This window comes from Cherax quadricarinatus, chromosome 8 (assembly GCF_038502225.1).
Source record: "Cherax quadricarinatus isolate ZL_2023a chromosome 8, ASM3850222v1, whole genome shotgun sequence".
NCBI lineage: Eukaryota > Metazoa > Arthropoda > Malacostraca > Decapoda > Parastacidae > Cherax > Cherax quadricarinatus.
This window is the reverse complement of record NC_091299.1, coordinates 23,930,094-23,946,047: the sequence shown is the minus strand read 5'-3', so window position 1 is coordinate 23,946,047 and position 15,954 is coordinate 23,930,094. Positions and strand designations below refer to the sequence as shown.

The window sequence follows — 15,954 nt, the reverse complement described above, 5'->3', positions numbered from 1 at the left end:
GCTAAGCTGTATGCTTTCAAAGAGGGAGTAGATTACAATCTTGGCTTGTCAGGTAGTAGTTTGAGAACAATAATACGAAAAGAACTTCAACTGAATTTTATTGACGTAAGACTCAGGGACACTGACACAAATCAGTCCATCTATCATCATTCTATCATGCAGGAGGAGCCACATGTCTATGGTACATCCAACAAAGTAAGCCGACTCTTGGATGTCACTACCGCCCGGCTCCGGCTGGGTTACAAGATCTTTGGCAGGTTAAATCACCACCACCAGATGTAGACCAAACGAAATGTAAACTTTTCCAGATGGACTATTGTCACACCCTGCGTCATTATGTACTGGAGTGTGATCATATTATGAATTTAGAAACAACTCACTCAGAAATGTTCAAGAAATGGCAAAGTATTTTGTCCACAGTGGTATATTGCAGACCATTCTGGAGAAATACCCTGACTTTGCTAGCTGTAAATAATGCATTACCATGTGTGTGTGTGTGTGTGTGTGTGTGTGTGTGTGTGTGTGTGTGTGTGTGTGTGTGTGTGTGTGTGTGTGTGTGTGTGCGTGCTTGTGTGTATGCATATATTTGTACGCTCGTGTGCATGTGTCTGTGCGTGCGCCCTCGTGTGTGTATGTGTGCGCGCGCGCTAGTGTGGGTGTATGACCCACTTAATATTTGTATTTATAACTCATTACAATTGTGACCAGGTGTGGACGTATCAGTGGCTCATTACTTTGTAATTTGTTCATGACTGTAACCATGTATAGGAGTGAAGCTGATTCATTACCTCTGTAACTTGCCATGATTGTGACCAGATCTACCTGGAGTTCATTACCTTTGTAACTAGTTCAGCTATCATAACTTTGGGGTCCAGTCCCTGGACCCGTTATGTACCTCTGTAATCTTTTGACTACCACCCACAGGATGGGTATGGTGTGCATAATAAAGATATTAAACTAACTAAACTGAGGGAGGAGGGTGTAAGAGTGACACGACCTTGTATAAAGTACCTGACAAGGGTCACCTCAACACTGGGGTCATCTCACCGTGGTGGGAAGTTCTGACCCGCATGACCGCCTTGTAATCTCACACGTCAACACTGCCACCACACTACCTGGCTAGTAACATCTGCCAAGCACAGAGAATGCCTTGTTCCTTCATCATGAGGGGCTCTCAGCCTGACAGTGGCGTGAAGGTTCGTGGTGGACCCGCCAGGCTGTGTGTACTCTCAAGGAGGACATTACAAGGTCAGTCACCAAGAGGAATTACACTTATTTTTTTTTTATATCAGCTGTAAGTGCTGCTTTCTTCCTGGCATACAGTGTATCTCTTGGAGTAATGTTGTAAATTATTACTGTGAGAAGAGTTACTCCCTCCCCCCCTCCCCCCTCCCTCCCCCCCCCTCCCCCTCCCCCTCCCCCTCCCCTCCCTCTCCCCCTCCCCCCCCTCCCTCCCTCCCAGTAAGTATCTAAGTACATAATTAACTTAATCGCTCCATTACCCAATACATTTATTGCTAGTTTGAAGAATGAATTGTTTTAAGTCTCTCTCTCTCTCTCTCTCTCTCTCTCTCTCTCTCTCTCTCTCTCTCTCTCTCTCTTTCTCTCTCTCTTTCTCTCTCTCTTTCTCTCTCTCTCTCTCTCTCTCCCTCTCTCCCTCCTCCTCCTCCTCCTCCTCCTCCTCCTCCTCTCTGTCTCTCTCTCTCTCTCTCTCTCTCTCTCTCTCTCTGTCTCTCTCTCTCTCTCTCTCTCTCTCTCTCTCTCTCTCTCTCTCTCTCTCTCTCTCTCTCTCTCTCCTCCTCTCTGTCTTTTTCTGTTATTTGGTTATCATTTTCCCCCTCATAATCATCGTCGTGACCCGCTGTTCGTTGCACTTAACGTTATACTGAATTTGATTTAAGATGGACCGGGGGGTTGGGGGGTGAGAGAATCGAACCGTGGTCCTGGTGGTGGCTGGTCCTGAGCTCTGTACCACTGGTAAGAACACTCGGCTCACACCACTCAGTAAGTGAGCGCCTAAGTGGTAAAAAAAGAAAAATAGCTCAGCCGGGAAGTGATCGGGACACTTTCTCAGGCACGACAACCTAGGAACCCAGCAACTCATTTCTCCGCCTAAATAGTTGAGATATTTTCCCTTTTGATGAAATTTACTGCTGCTTATAGCCTGTACGACGCGCTAAAAAATATATATATATATATATATTATGGGCCTAATTTGTGCAATAATTAACGTAATTATAGCAACTAATACATAATTACTTTGATTACATCGCTATTATGATACAGGGGCAGTAGTTTGAGAGTAAGTTAAACAGAATGGCAGTGAACTGGCAGTGACGGTGGAAAGTAGAAAGTACCTGGGTAGCCACCAAGACCATGGCAGGTCAACACCTGCAACAACAACAGCAACCACGTCAGGGTCACCCATCCTTGCATTGTTGCTGTTATTCTTGCTGTCGTTGCTGATGGTGGTGCTGTTGGTGATGTTAGTGGCGGTGCTGTTGGTGGTGTTAGTGGTGGTGCTGTTGATGGTGCTACTCCTCTCGTTGGTGGTGAAGCTGTCAATTATTTATTTATAAGTGTGGCTGTTGTTGCCGTTGTTGTTGTTGGTGCTGCTTCTGCTGTTGTTGCTATTGTTGACGGGGCTGTTGTGCTGTTCCAGTGGCTGTTGTTGATGACGTTGGTGTTGCTCGGGTTCAACAGCTCTGGAGTTGCTGCTCAACACTCACCATTACTCTGTCAAGGCAATGAAAGTGAGTCAGTGTACACTACCTTGATAACGTGTGCACACAACACGTGTACGTACACACACCTGGGTGCACACACCTGGGTGCACACACCTGGGTGTGTGCAAAAGAAAATCAAAACGAGATTACTGATATGTGTTACCAGTGTATATATATAAGAGAAAGTGAGACAGAGAATATACACAACAATGTATTACTGTAGCTACTGTAAGAACCCTCCGTCAAGCATGACGATTTGAAGCTCTGACCTGGACGTTATAACGACGTTAATATGTCATTAACACAACGTTGTTACGTTATTATATATAACTAATACGTCATTAACACAATATTATTATGAAGTAAGTGCAGCAGCAGTAGCAGCAGCAGCAGCAGCAGCAGCAGCAGCAGCAGTAGCAGCAGCAGTAGCAGCAGCAGCAGCAGCAGCAGCAGTAGCAGCAGCAGCAGCAGCAGCAGCAGCAGCAGCAGCAGCAGCAGTAGCAGCTGCAGCAGCAGTAGCAGCAGCAGCAGCAGCAGCAGCAGTAGCAGCAGCAGCAGTAGCAGCAGCAGCAGCAGCAGCAGCAGCAGCAGCAGCAGCAGCAGCAGCAGTAGCAGCAGCAGCAGCAGCAGCAGCAGCAGCAGCAGCAGTAGCAGCAGCAGCAGCAGCAGCAGCAGCAGCAGCAGCAGCAGTAGCAGCAGCAGCAGTAGCAGCAGCAGCAGCAGCAGCAGCAGCAGCAGCAGCAGCAGCAGTAGCAGCAGCAGTAGCAGCAGCAGCAGCAGCAGCAGCAGCAGTAGCAGCAGCAGCAGCAGCAGCAGCAGCAGCAGTAGCAGCAGCAGCAGCAGCAGCAGCAGCAGTAGCAGCAGCAGCAGCAGCAGCAGCAGCAGCAGTAGCAGCAGCAGCAGCAGCAGCAGCAGCAGTAGCAGCAGCAGTAGCAGCAGCAGCAGCAGCAGCAGCAGTAGCAGCAGCAGCAGCAGCAGCAGCAGCAGCAGTAGAGTGCTGGTCCAGCGATATGGAAATTCCTTCAGTGTTGACTGACATAATCTTACAGTTTTCCAGTCATTACCTGGAGGCTGTTCCGGGGGTCAACGCCCCCGCGGCCCTGTCCATGACCAGGCCTCCCGGTGGATCAGGGCCTGATCAATTAGGGTGTTACTGCTGGCCACACGCAACCCGACGTACGAACCACAGCCCGGCTGGTCAGGTACTGACTTTAGGTGCCTGTCCAGTGCCTTCTTGAAGACAGCCAGGGGTCTTGAAGACAGCCAGGGGTCTTGAAGACAGCCAGGGGTCTTGAAGACAGCCAGGGGTCTTGAAGACAGCCAGGGGTCTAGTGGTAATCCCCCTTATGTATGATGTGAGGCTGTTGAACAGTCTTGGGCCCCGGATATTCTTTGTGTTTTCTCTTAGCGTACTCGGGGCCTCTCTGCTTGACATTGAGGGAATGCTGTAACGTTTGCCTAGTATTTTTGCTTTCGTATGAATGATTTTGAACTACGAGCAGTGATCAGTTATAAATTAATATAACTTACAAGGTAATTCCTAAACCTACTCTGCAAAGACCTAGGCCTGCAGAGTAGGTCTACCACCTGTAAAGTAGGCCTTGGGTAGAAATTAGTTGCTTAGGGTTGCAGATAAAAAGCCATTGTGCCGTTGAAGGGAATGTAGGTGCAGTGCAACCTCCGCTGAAGGGGTCACACTGCTCTGAAACTTTGACGAAAGGGGAAATATCCCCACCACTTGTGCCGAATACTGTTCACTTAACCCACGAACGATGCAGTCTGTACACATGGAAGAGCAGGTGGGACAGGTTTACAAGGCAATGGGATGGGGGGAGGCAGGAAGAGGGTGGGGGTTTGGATGGTGGTGGTGTGGATAGTGGTGGTGTGGTTGTGGTGTGGTTGTGGTGGTGTGGTTGCAGGAGTCAACATCCGGCTAACCTTCACTCGTCCTCCCCACCACAACAACATATAACGCCACTTGTCAAGCAGTTCCTCTCTGCTCCTCATAACATACACTACACCCATTCCTCTGTAGTCAGTGAGGATAGTTCCTCATAACTGTGAGGAACTATCTTCACCACTAGTATAGATAGTTCCTCACAGTTATGAGGAACTATCTTCACCACTGGTATAGATAGTTCCTCACAGTTATGAGGAACTATCTTCACCACTGAATAGATAGTTCCTCATAACTGTGAGGAACTATCTTCACCACTGGTATAGATAGTTCCTCATAACTGTGAGGAACTATCTTCACCACTGGTATAGATAGTTCCTCACAGTTATGAGGAACTATCTTCACCACTGAATAGATAGTTCCTCATAACTGTGAGGAACTATCTTCACCACTGGTATAGATAGTTCCTCATAACTGTGAGGAACTATCTTCACCATTGGTGCAGATAGTTCCTCATCACTGGTGCAGATAGTTCCTCATAATTATGAGAAACTATCTTAACCACTTGTATACATAGTTCCTCATATTTACACCAGTGATGTAGATAGTTCATAAAATAACTATCTACAATTGTGGTTTACAGTGTTGGTCATATTGACGGATACTGACATGCTTAGGTAGAAGTATCTGTGACAGAATATATACACTGAGAGATGCACTTCTTTCAGTGTATATATACACTGAGAGATGCACTTCTCTCAGTGTATATATACACTGAGAGTTTACATAAAATTAATCCTTGTTTTAATAATTAAAGTTTTGTTAGGTAAGACACATATGCAACAGTTAGGTATCTTTATTGTGAAACGTTTCGCCTACACAGTAGGCTTCTTCAGTCAAGTACAGAAAAGTTGATAGAAGCAGAAGATACTTGAAGACGATGTAATCAGTCCATCACCCTTAAAGTTTTGAGGTGGTCAGTCCCTCAGTCTGGAGAAGAGCATTGTTCCATAGTATGAAACAATATGTGTAGGCGAAACGTTTCACAATAAAGATACCTAACTGTTGCATATGTGTATTACCTAACAACCTGTCGGTATTTTATACCATTTTAATTAAAGTTTTGTTGAATTGCGGTGAAGATGTTACGAGCAGCCTTAATGAGTCTAGCTTAGTCCATAGGCTTCACACCTCATTAACCAGCCATTCTGTGATGAGGAAAAACAAGTGAATGCTCTCCTAGCATCTATTTATCTAGTACAGTGTAGTAACATAAGATAGGCCGAATGACTGATTCTGAGGAGACCAATGAACTCCAGGAGGATTTGGACAAATTAATGTCTTGGTCTGAAAAGTGGCAGACGAAGATTAATGTGGACAAGTGTAAAGTCCTGGTCCTTGGGAATGAAAGTAACACTCGAAGTTAAACTAGATGAAGTAGAACTTGATCACACAGTGTGAAAAAGATTTGGGAGTCATAGTAAGCAGAAATCTAGAGCCAAGATAACAGTGCCTAAGTGTACGCAACAAGGCTAACAAATTACTAGGATTTATTTCAAGAAGTGTAAGTAACAGAAGTCCAAAAGTTATTTTACATCTTTATACATCACTAGTGAGACATCACTTAGATTATGCCGCTCAGTTTTGGTCTCCTTACTACAGGATGGATATAGACTCATTAGAGAGCATGCAAAGAAGAATGACTATGATTTACTGTATAAGGAATCTCCCGTATGAAGACAGACTTGGATGTAGGAATCTCCAGTCTCTGGAGAGACGTAGAATGACACCAGATATCATCGACGTGTGTAAGTGGATGAAGGGCGTAAACAAAGGTGATATTCTTGAAAATGGTATAAAATACCGACAAGTTGAAGATTAAGACACATGTGCAGCAGTTGGGTATCTTTATTGATGGAACGTTTCACCTACACAGTAGACTTCTTCAGTCATATATAAGGGAGCAGTAGTAATGAAATAAAGATTATGTAATCAGTCCATCAACCTTGGAGAAACAGTATCTGAGGTGGTCAGTCCCTTAACTCCATGGTCTGGAGCACATGTATCTTAATCATAATAAGAACCTGCCTTGTATGAGCCAGTAGGCCTTCTGCAGTGTTCCTCCATTCTTATGTTCTTAGTACGAGGCTACCTTGTGTGAGCGCTGAGCACCACCACTGCTGTCTTGAGCCAGTGATGTCAACACCTGTGACACTCTTAACGAGTGCAGTTCAAATGACAATTCTTTATCTGATAAATGGAAGTGTTTGAATATTGTGAGTTATTATTGCTTTTACACATCAATATGTTGGTTATAACTATGACTATAATTTTTAAAGGGGCGGACCGGTAAGCCAGCGGAAGGCCTCGGTCAGATGACCAAAAGCTCTAACAGCGGGTCATCATCTGACTAAGACCCGCGTCAGGAAACACTTGTTCTGCTTGCTGACGAACCTTACCTAACATAACCTAACGATCTTATACTCGGATGGTTGAAGATCTAGGCGAGGTTAAATTAGTAAAGATGGCAGTATAGCCACCCAGTCATTGTCATACCTTCCAGCTTTGAAAACTCTGGAAGTGATCTCACATTAAAGTTGACGAGGGACTGATTACTTCAGACATTCTTCTCAAGGTTGAGGGACTGCCTACCTCAGACATTCTTCTTCACTAGGTTAAGGGACTGACCACCTCAAACATTCTTCTTCTCAAGGCTGAGGGACTGACTACCTCAAACATTCATCTTCACTAGGTTAAGGGACTGACCACCTCAAATATTCTTCTTCACAAGGGTGAGGGACTGACCACCTCAAACATTCTTCTTCGTCAAGCTGAGGGACTGACCACCTCTTATCTACATCTCATCGACTTCTGCTATTACCTGGAGTTTACCTGGAGAGGGTTTCGGGGATCAACGCGCCCGCGGCCCGGTCTGAGACCAGGCCTCATGGTGGATCAGGGTCTGATCAACCAGACTGTTACTACTGGCAGCACGCAAGCTGACGTACGAACCACAGCCCGGTTAGTCAGGTACTGACTTTAGGTACCTGTCCAGTGCCCTCTTGAAGACAGCCAGGGGTCTATTGGTAATCCCCCTTATGTATGCTGGGAGGCAATTGAACAGTCTTGGACCCCGGACACTTATTGTGTTGTCTCTCAGTGTACTCGTTGCGCCCCTGCTTTTCATCGGGGTAATGCTGCATCTCCTGCCAAGTCTTTTGCTTTGATAGGGAGTGATTTTCGTGTGCAGGTTTGGTACCAATCCCTCCAGGACCTCCCAAGTGTATATTATCATGTATCTCTCTCGCCTTCGTTCCAGGGAATGCAGATCAAGGACCTTCAACCCTTCCCAGTAGTTTAGGTGCCTCATCATACTTATGTGTGCCGTGAAAGTTCTTTGTACACTCTCCAGGTCTGCAACGTCGCCAGCCTTGAAGGAGGCCGTTAGTGTACAGCAGTATTCCAGCCTAGAGAGCACAAGCGATTTGAAGAGAATCATTATGGGCTTGGCGTCCCTAGTTTTGAAGGTTTTCATTATCCATACTATCATTTTCCTAGCAGATGAGGTCGATACATTGTTGTGGTCTTTGAAGAGGAGATCCTCTGACATTATCACTCCAAGGTCCTTCACAATACTTTCCCGCTCTATTGTATGGTTAGAATTTGTTGTATACCCTGACACATTTTTAATTTCTTCAAGTTTCCCATATCTGAGTAGTTGAAATTTCTCCTCGTTGAACTTCATATTGTTTTGAGTGGCCCATTCGAAGATTTGGATGATGTCCGCTTGGAGTCTCGCTGTGTCTTCGATGGAGGTCACTGTCATGTTAATCCGGGTGTCATCCGCAAAGGAAGACACGGAGCTATGGCTTACATCTCTGTCTATGTCAGAAATGAGGATGAGGAATAGAATGGGAGCGAGTACTGTGCCTTGTGGTAAAAAGCTTGTTACCATGGCTGCCTGGAACTATACTCTGTTTACTATTACTCTTTGTGTTCTATTTGTCAGGAAGTTGTAGATCCATCTATCAACTTTTCCCCGTTATTCCCTTATCACGCATTTTGTGTGCTATTACATCATGGCCAAACTTGTCGAAAGCTTTTGCAAAGTCTGTGTATACTAAATCTGTATTTTGTTTACCCTCTACAGCATCCAGGAAATTGTCATAGTGGTCCAATAGCTGGGAGAGGCAGGAGCGACCTGCTCTAAACCATGTTGCCCTGGGTTGTGCAATTGTTGGGTAACTAGATGGTTGGCGATCTTGCTTCTTAGAACTCTCTCAAAGATTTTTATGATATGGGGTGTCAGTGTTATCGGTCTGTAGTTCTTTGCAATTGCTTTACTGCCACCTTTGTGGAGTGGGGCTATGTCTGTTGTGTTTAGTGTGTGTGGGATAACCGCTGTGTCCATGCTCCCTCTCCATAAAATGCTGAAGGCACGTGATAGGGGCTTCTTGCAATTCTTGATGAACACGGAGTTCCACGAGTCTGGGCCTGGGGCAGAGTGCATGGGCATGTCATTAACTGCCTCTTCAAAGTCTTGTGGAGTTAGAATAATATCCGAGATTTTTGGGATGACCAAATTTTGGGTTTCGTTCATAAAGAATTCATTTGGATTATCGACCCTTAGTCTGGGCAGCGACTCGCTGAGCACTGAGTCATATTGGGACTTCGGTGTCTCACTCATTTCTTGGCTGTCATCTGTGTATGTCCCATCCCGCCTAAGCCGGGGCCCAGTACTGGATGTTGTTTTTTCCTTAGATTTGGCATAAGAGAAGAAGTTTTTTTTTCATTTTCCTTTATGGCTTTTAGTTCCTCCTGTGATTCTTGTCTCCTGTAAGATTTCTTCAGCTTAAGTTCGATATTTGCAATTTTATTGACTAGTGCCTCCCTTCGTATTTCAGATATATTGGCCCCACTCAGCAGCTCTGTGACTCTTTTCCTTTGTCTGTATAAGGAACGTCTCTCTCTTTCTAGTTTACATCTTCTCTTTCTTTTTCTTAATGGAATGTGTCTTGAGCAGATCTCGAGAACCACAGAATTAATTTTTTCAAGGCAAATGTTCGGATCCGTGTTGTTTAGGATATCTTCCCAGCTTGTTTCATTTAGGACATGGTTTACTTGATCCCCTTGTTTGTTTTTGTTATTGAAATTGAATTTCGTGAAAAGACCTTCATGACTTCACATTTTGCTGGTCCAGGGCCCTGTGCATATATGTCTGTACCTCTATTATGTTGTGATCTGAGTGTATTGTCTTTGATACAGTTATATTATGTATCAGATCGTCATTGTTAGTGAAGATGAGGTCCAGCGTATTATCTAGTCTTGTAGACTCTAATATTTGCTGATTTAAGGTGAATTTTGTGCAGAGATTTAATAGTTCGTGTGTGTGTATATTTTCATCTGAGCTGCCTCCCGGGGTGATCTCTACTAAAACATTGTTTGCTATAATCCTCCATTTTAGGTGTCTCTGGTTGAAATCTCCAAGTAGTAAGATGTTTGGGGCAGGAGTTGGGAGATTTTCCAGTGGTCAATTTTCTCAAGCTGTTCTTGGAACTGCTGGGAAGTTGCATCTGAAGGCTTATGTACCACCAAAATGACAAGGTTTTGGTTTTCACTCTTTACTGCCAAAACTTCAACTACATCATTTGAGGTGTTTAGTGTTTCTGAGCAAATGAGCGACTCTGTGACGTACAGACCAACCCCGCCCCCTTGTTGCCTGTTTAGTCTATCACATGAGAATAGGTTATAACCTGGGATCCATATTTCGTTGTCATAATGATCCTTTATGTGGGTCTCTGTGAATGTTGTAAATATTGCATTTGACTCCGTGAGCAGTCCCTTGATGTAAGGAATTTTGTTGTTTTTTGACGGCTTTAGACCCTGAATGTTTGCAAAAACAAATGTTGTATTGGTGGAATTTAGGGGGGTTGTATTTTGACTGAAGAAGCCTGCTGAGCAAGTGAAACGTCTCGTCTATAAAGATACCTGGAGGTTACCTGGAGGTTATTCCGGGGATCAACGCCCCCGCGGCCCGGTCCACGACCAGGCCTCCCGATGGATCAGGGCCTGATCAACTAGGCTGTTACTGCTGGCCGCACGCAGTCCGACGTACGAGCCACAGCCCGGCTGATCCGGCACTGACTTTAGGTATCTGTCCAGCTCTCTCTTGAAGGCAGCCAGGGGGTTATTGGCAATTCCCCTAATGCTTGATGGGAGGCTGTTGAACAGTTTTGGGCCCCGGACACTTATGGTGTTTTCTCTTAGTGTACCAATGGCGCCCCTACTTTTTATTGGCGGCATTTTGCATCGCCTGCCCAGTCTTTTACTTTCGTAGGGAGTGATTTCTGTGTGCAGATTTGGGACCATTCCTTCCAAGATTTTCCAAGTGTAGATTATGATATATCTCTCCCTCCTGCGTTCCAACGAGTACAAGTCAAGTGCTTTCAAGCGTTCCCAGTAGTTAAGGTGCTTGACAGAACTTATACGTGCAGTAAAGGATCTCTGTACACTCTCTAGATCTGCGATTTCACCTGCTTTGTATGGAGATGTTAATGTACAGCAGTATTCCAGCCTAGAGAGAACAAGTGATTTGAAAAGGATCATCATGGGCTTGGCATCTCTCGTTTTGAAAGTTCTCATTATCCATCCTATCATTTTCTTTGCACGTGCGATCGTGGCACTGTTGTGATCCTTGAAAGTGAGATCCTCAGACATTACTACTCCCAGGTCCCTTACATTATTTTTCCGCTCTATTGTATGGCCGGAGTCAGTAGTATACTCTGTTCTAGTTATTATCTCCTCCAGTTTTCCATAACGGAGTAGTTGGAATTTGTCCTCATTGAACATCATATTGTTTACCGTTGCCCACTGGAAAACTTTGTTTATATCTTCTTGGAGGTTAACCGCGTCCTCAGCAGATGACAGCCTCATGCAGATCCTAGTATCATCCGCAAAGGATGATACGGTGCTGTGGTGTATATCTCTGTTTATGTCTGATATGAGGATAAGGAATAAGATGGGGGCGAGTACTGTGCCTTGTGGAACAGAGCTCTTCACTATGGCAACCTCCGATTTAACTCTGTTGACCACTACTCTTTGTGTTCGATTTGTCAGGAAGTTGAAGATCCATCTCCCCACTTTCCCAGTTATTCCTTTAGCACGTATTTTATGGGCTATTACGCCATGATCGCATTTGTCAAATGCTTTTGCAAAGTCTGTGTATATTACATCTGCATTCTGATTTTCTTCCAGTGCATCCAAGGCCATGTCATAGTGATCCAGTAGTTGTGAGAGGCAGGAGCGACCTGCCCTGAACCCATGTTGCCCTGGATTGTGCAGATTTTGGGAATCCAGGTGATTTGCAATCCTGCTTCTTAGCACTCTTTCAAAGATTTTTATGATGTGGGACGTCAGAGCTATTGGTCTATAGTTCTTAGCTAATGCTTTGCTGCCACCTTTATGGAGCGGGGCTATATCCGTTGTTTTAAGTGACTGTGGAATTTCACCCATGTCCAAGCTCCTCCTCCATAGTGTACTTAGGGCACGCGAGAGGGGTTTCTTGCAGTTCTTAATGAAAACAGAGTTCCACGAGTCTGGGCCCGGGGCTGAGTGCATAGGCATGTTGTCAATGGCTTTTTCGAAATCTATCGGAGTTAGGGTAATGTCGGAAATCTGGCATACATTTATGGAGTTTTGAGGCTCATTCATGAAGAAATCATTTGGGTCGTCGATCCTCAGACCGATTAGTGGTTCACTAAACACAGAGTCGTACTGGGATTTCAAGATTTCACTCATTTCCTTGTTGTCGTCTGTGTAAGTCCCATCCTGTCTGAGTAAGGGCCCGATACTAGATGTGGTATTTGCCTTGTTTTTGGCATATGAAAAGAAATATTTGGAATTTCTTTCAATTTCACTAATGGCTTTAAGCTCCTCCTGCCTCTCCTGGTTCCTGTAAGAGTCATTTAGCTTAAGTTCGATAGTTTCCACTTCCCTGGTCAGCGCCTCCTTTCGTGTATCAGATATTCTAGCACTCCTGAGGAGCTCAGTGACTCTTCGTCGTCTTCTGTAGAGGGAGCGTCTTTTTCTCTCCAGTTTACTCCTGCTCTTCTTCTTTCTTAGGGGAATATGCCTAGAACATGCTTCGGCTACCAGGAAGTTGATCCTTTCAAGGCACTGGTTTGGGTCCATGTCATTTAAGACATCTTCCCAACATGTTTCGTTTAGGACATGGTTTACCTGGTCCCAGTTGATGTTCTTGTTGTTGAAATTGTATTTTGTGAAGACACCTTCACCGGTACATGCATTCTGCTGTTCAGGACCCCTATGCATGTACGTCTGGACTTCGATTAGATTGTGATCGGAATTAGTTGTTTTTGATATTCTTATGTCTCTTATCAGGTCCTCATTATTTGTGAAGATAAGGTCAAGTGTGTTTTCTAGTCTTGTTGGCTCCACTATCTGCTGGCTTAAGGTGTGTTTTTCGCAGACACTTAGTAGCTCGTGTGTGTGTGACCTTTCATCTGCGCTACCTCCGGGGATTGTTTCAGCTATAACATTATTTGCTACATTTTTCCATTTTGTATGCCTTAGGTTGAAATCACCAAGCAGTAAGATGTTTGGGGATGGAGCTGGAAGGTTTTCCAAACAGTAATCGATTTTCAGTAGCTGTTCCTTGAACTGTTGGGAGGTTGTATCTGGTGGCTTGTATACAACCACAATGACTAGGTTTTGGTTCTCGATCTTTATTGATAGAACTTCAACTACCTCATTTGTGGTGTTCAGCAACTCCGTGCAGATAAGTGACTCTTTGACATACAGGCCAACCCCCCATTGTTGCCTGTTTTTTCTGTCGCATCTAAAAAGGTTGTAACCACTTATCCATATTTCACTGTCAAAGTGATCTTTTGTGTGAGTCTCTGTGAAGGCTGCAAACATTGCATTAGACTCCACTAGAAGTCCACTGGTAAAAGGTATTTTGTTGTTGGTGGATGGCTTAAGGCCCTGTATATTAGCAAATATGAACGAGGTTGTATTCTGTGTTTGTTGGGGGGATTTTGTTATTGGCATCAGTAGTTGTAATTCTGGAGGGCCATGGGTGGCCACTGGCTGCGCCTCCAGTCCAACAAGGCTCCAAGGTGGTGGACTATTTTTGTTATTTCCTTCCATTTTCTTTTTTCGTTTCCTGCCACTAAAAAATCACCTGGAGTTGGGTAGTCGTAGCTACTATTGTTTGTCCTGTGGGGTCTGTGCCTCCTGGTCCCTTTTAGATGGTATGCAGGGCACTCGATGTTGTAACACTGCTTCTGGAGGACCGAGGAGTGGCACATTTTTGGGTGAAAGAAAGTACAGGAAGAAGAGCAACACACTCCTTTAGACAGGAGGTCGCTACATTTTTTGGGATGGTCAAAGTTGCATGTCCCATTTTTTTCCCCTGTTATTCCATGCTTACAGATGCCCCAAGCATAATATTTGCACAAATTCACCTTTGGATGAGAATTGTTGGGAGGTGTGTTGTCAATTTCTGCAGGTTCTGGGACTGCACTATAATCCTCAGTATCCAAGCCAGGGCCACCCCGTCCTGGATTCCATCTACTTTCTCCAGTAGAGGAAGAAGGAGGAGACTCCTCTCCAACATCTGTACTGTGGGCCACGGTCTTGTGCAATGATGGTTGTATATTTACTGTTTTTGTGGTGGTTTGGGTAGTGTCCCTAGGAGAGTCTGGGCTGGCAGTAAGGCTGGGGGCTGGGTCTGGGTCAGCACTGGGGCTGGGGGATGGGGCTGGGGCTATGACTGTGATGGTTGCAGAAGAGTCTACTCCAGAGGAGGGCTCCTCTACTACATCTGTACTAGGGGATATGGCATTGGTAGCTGTGGAGGAGTCTTTAACTGAATCCAGATTTTCACAATGGCTGGGGGCTGGGTCTGGGTCAGCCCTAAGGCTGGGCACTGAACTAGCTGTTGTTTTTGTTTCCCGTGTTTTTTCTAGTGTGTATCTGCTTATTTTTGGGTCAGTTGTTGTAGACTGGGCATTCTCTGTGTTAGACTTTACTCCTCTCCTATCTTCCCATGCTCTATATATTCCAGGTAGACTATTCAATAGTTCCTCCAAATAACGTACCCATCTACGTGTCGGTATTATGCAACATTAATGTAGTGAGAATCGTATTAATCAGTGGTCCTTAATAGGGTGATAGGAAGTAATCAAATGTTATCTAAGGCAAGGGAGGGGAGCTCTTGATCCTTGGAGCAAGATTTATTGACCAGTATCAAGGTACATCTCCAGTGAAAGGATTTATTCTCAATAAATAAATAAACAAATAGTGCAATTTGTTGCTTAGATTTATTTGTATTGTCCTCGTGACTGCGTGCTTTTCATCCTTCTAAAAAAATAACAAATTTGGGGTAATTGTAAAAACTGATTCTACAAAATTGTTACCTGTTTTATGGATTATATTAGAGTTAGTGAGAGTTGATGAGGCCATAATAACATGGCATATGAGTAGTTTCTCAGGTCATATCACCATGTGTTTACGTTTTGACCTGAGAGCTTTTCATAACTTTCCCACCAAGTTAAAAAGTAACGCCAAACTTGACTTACTAGTGATAAACGAAGGGAACTAAAGGGGAAAAATAGCTATAGAGTTATTTTCCAGCTTATTATTGGTCACATCAGGTGTAACGTTCACCTAGTCATGAGTTGACTCCTCCTGCTGTTGTAAATAAACGGTAAGAACATTTTTTCCCCTCGTGTCACGATTTCCGGCAGGAAGTGAGGCGGCCCTCACTCACCTCACTCCACTCCTGTGTCTTTATAATATATATATATATATATATATATATATATATATATATATACACTTCTGCACTCGCGTGTTATTATGTTCACGCTGAAATACTACTAAGAAGTCACCGTGTGGTACCTGCAGCACCGTGGTATAACAGGTTGTTGCTGCTGCTACATGTACCGTGAGTCGACTGATACACCTGCTGCCTCTCTCCACTCACTCACTAGTGGATTCAGCGCTTCTTTTTTATTAGAATAACAATGTGGACTCACCATTAAAGAGGTAGTACCCAGGTGTCTCTTAGGTGAACGGGAATAAAATCGAGGACACTAGGATCTGCACCAGAGTGTCGTGTTGAGGACACTAGGATCTGCACCAGAGTGTCGTGTTGAGGACACTAGGATCTGCACCAGAGTGTCGTGTTGAGGACACTAGGATCTGCACCAGAGTGTCGTGTTGAGGACACTAGGATCTGCACCAGAGTGTCGTGTTGAGGACACTAGGATCTGCACCAGAGTGTCGTGTTGAGGACACTGTTAACCT

General features: G+C 44.7%; 1 protein-coding gene across 4 annotated transcripts in view; it reads right to left on the bottom strand.

Moving 5' to 3' along the window:
• The window catches only part of LOC128685478 (uncharacterized), a 79,539-nt gene that overhangs the window by 20,238 nt on the left and 43,347 nt on the right, over positions 1-15,954 (bottom strand). For 3 of the 4 annotated variants that reach the window (XM_070082956.1, XM_070082957.1, XM_070082958.1), the window contains exon 2: positions 2,358-2,736. The exons of the other annotated variant lie outside the window; for it this stretch is intronic. In XM_070082956.1, the coding sequence (XP_069939057.1) occupies positions 2,358-2,436 (79 nt within the window). In that variant the 5' untranslated portion in view covers positions 2,437-2,736. The remainder of the gene's footprint in view (positions 1-2,357; positions 2,737-15,954) is intronic. 4 annotated transcript variants of the gene reach the window in all.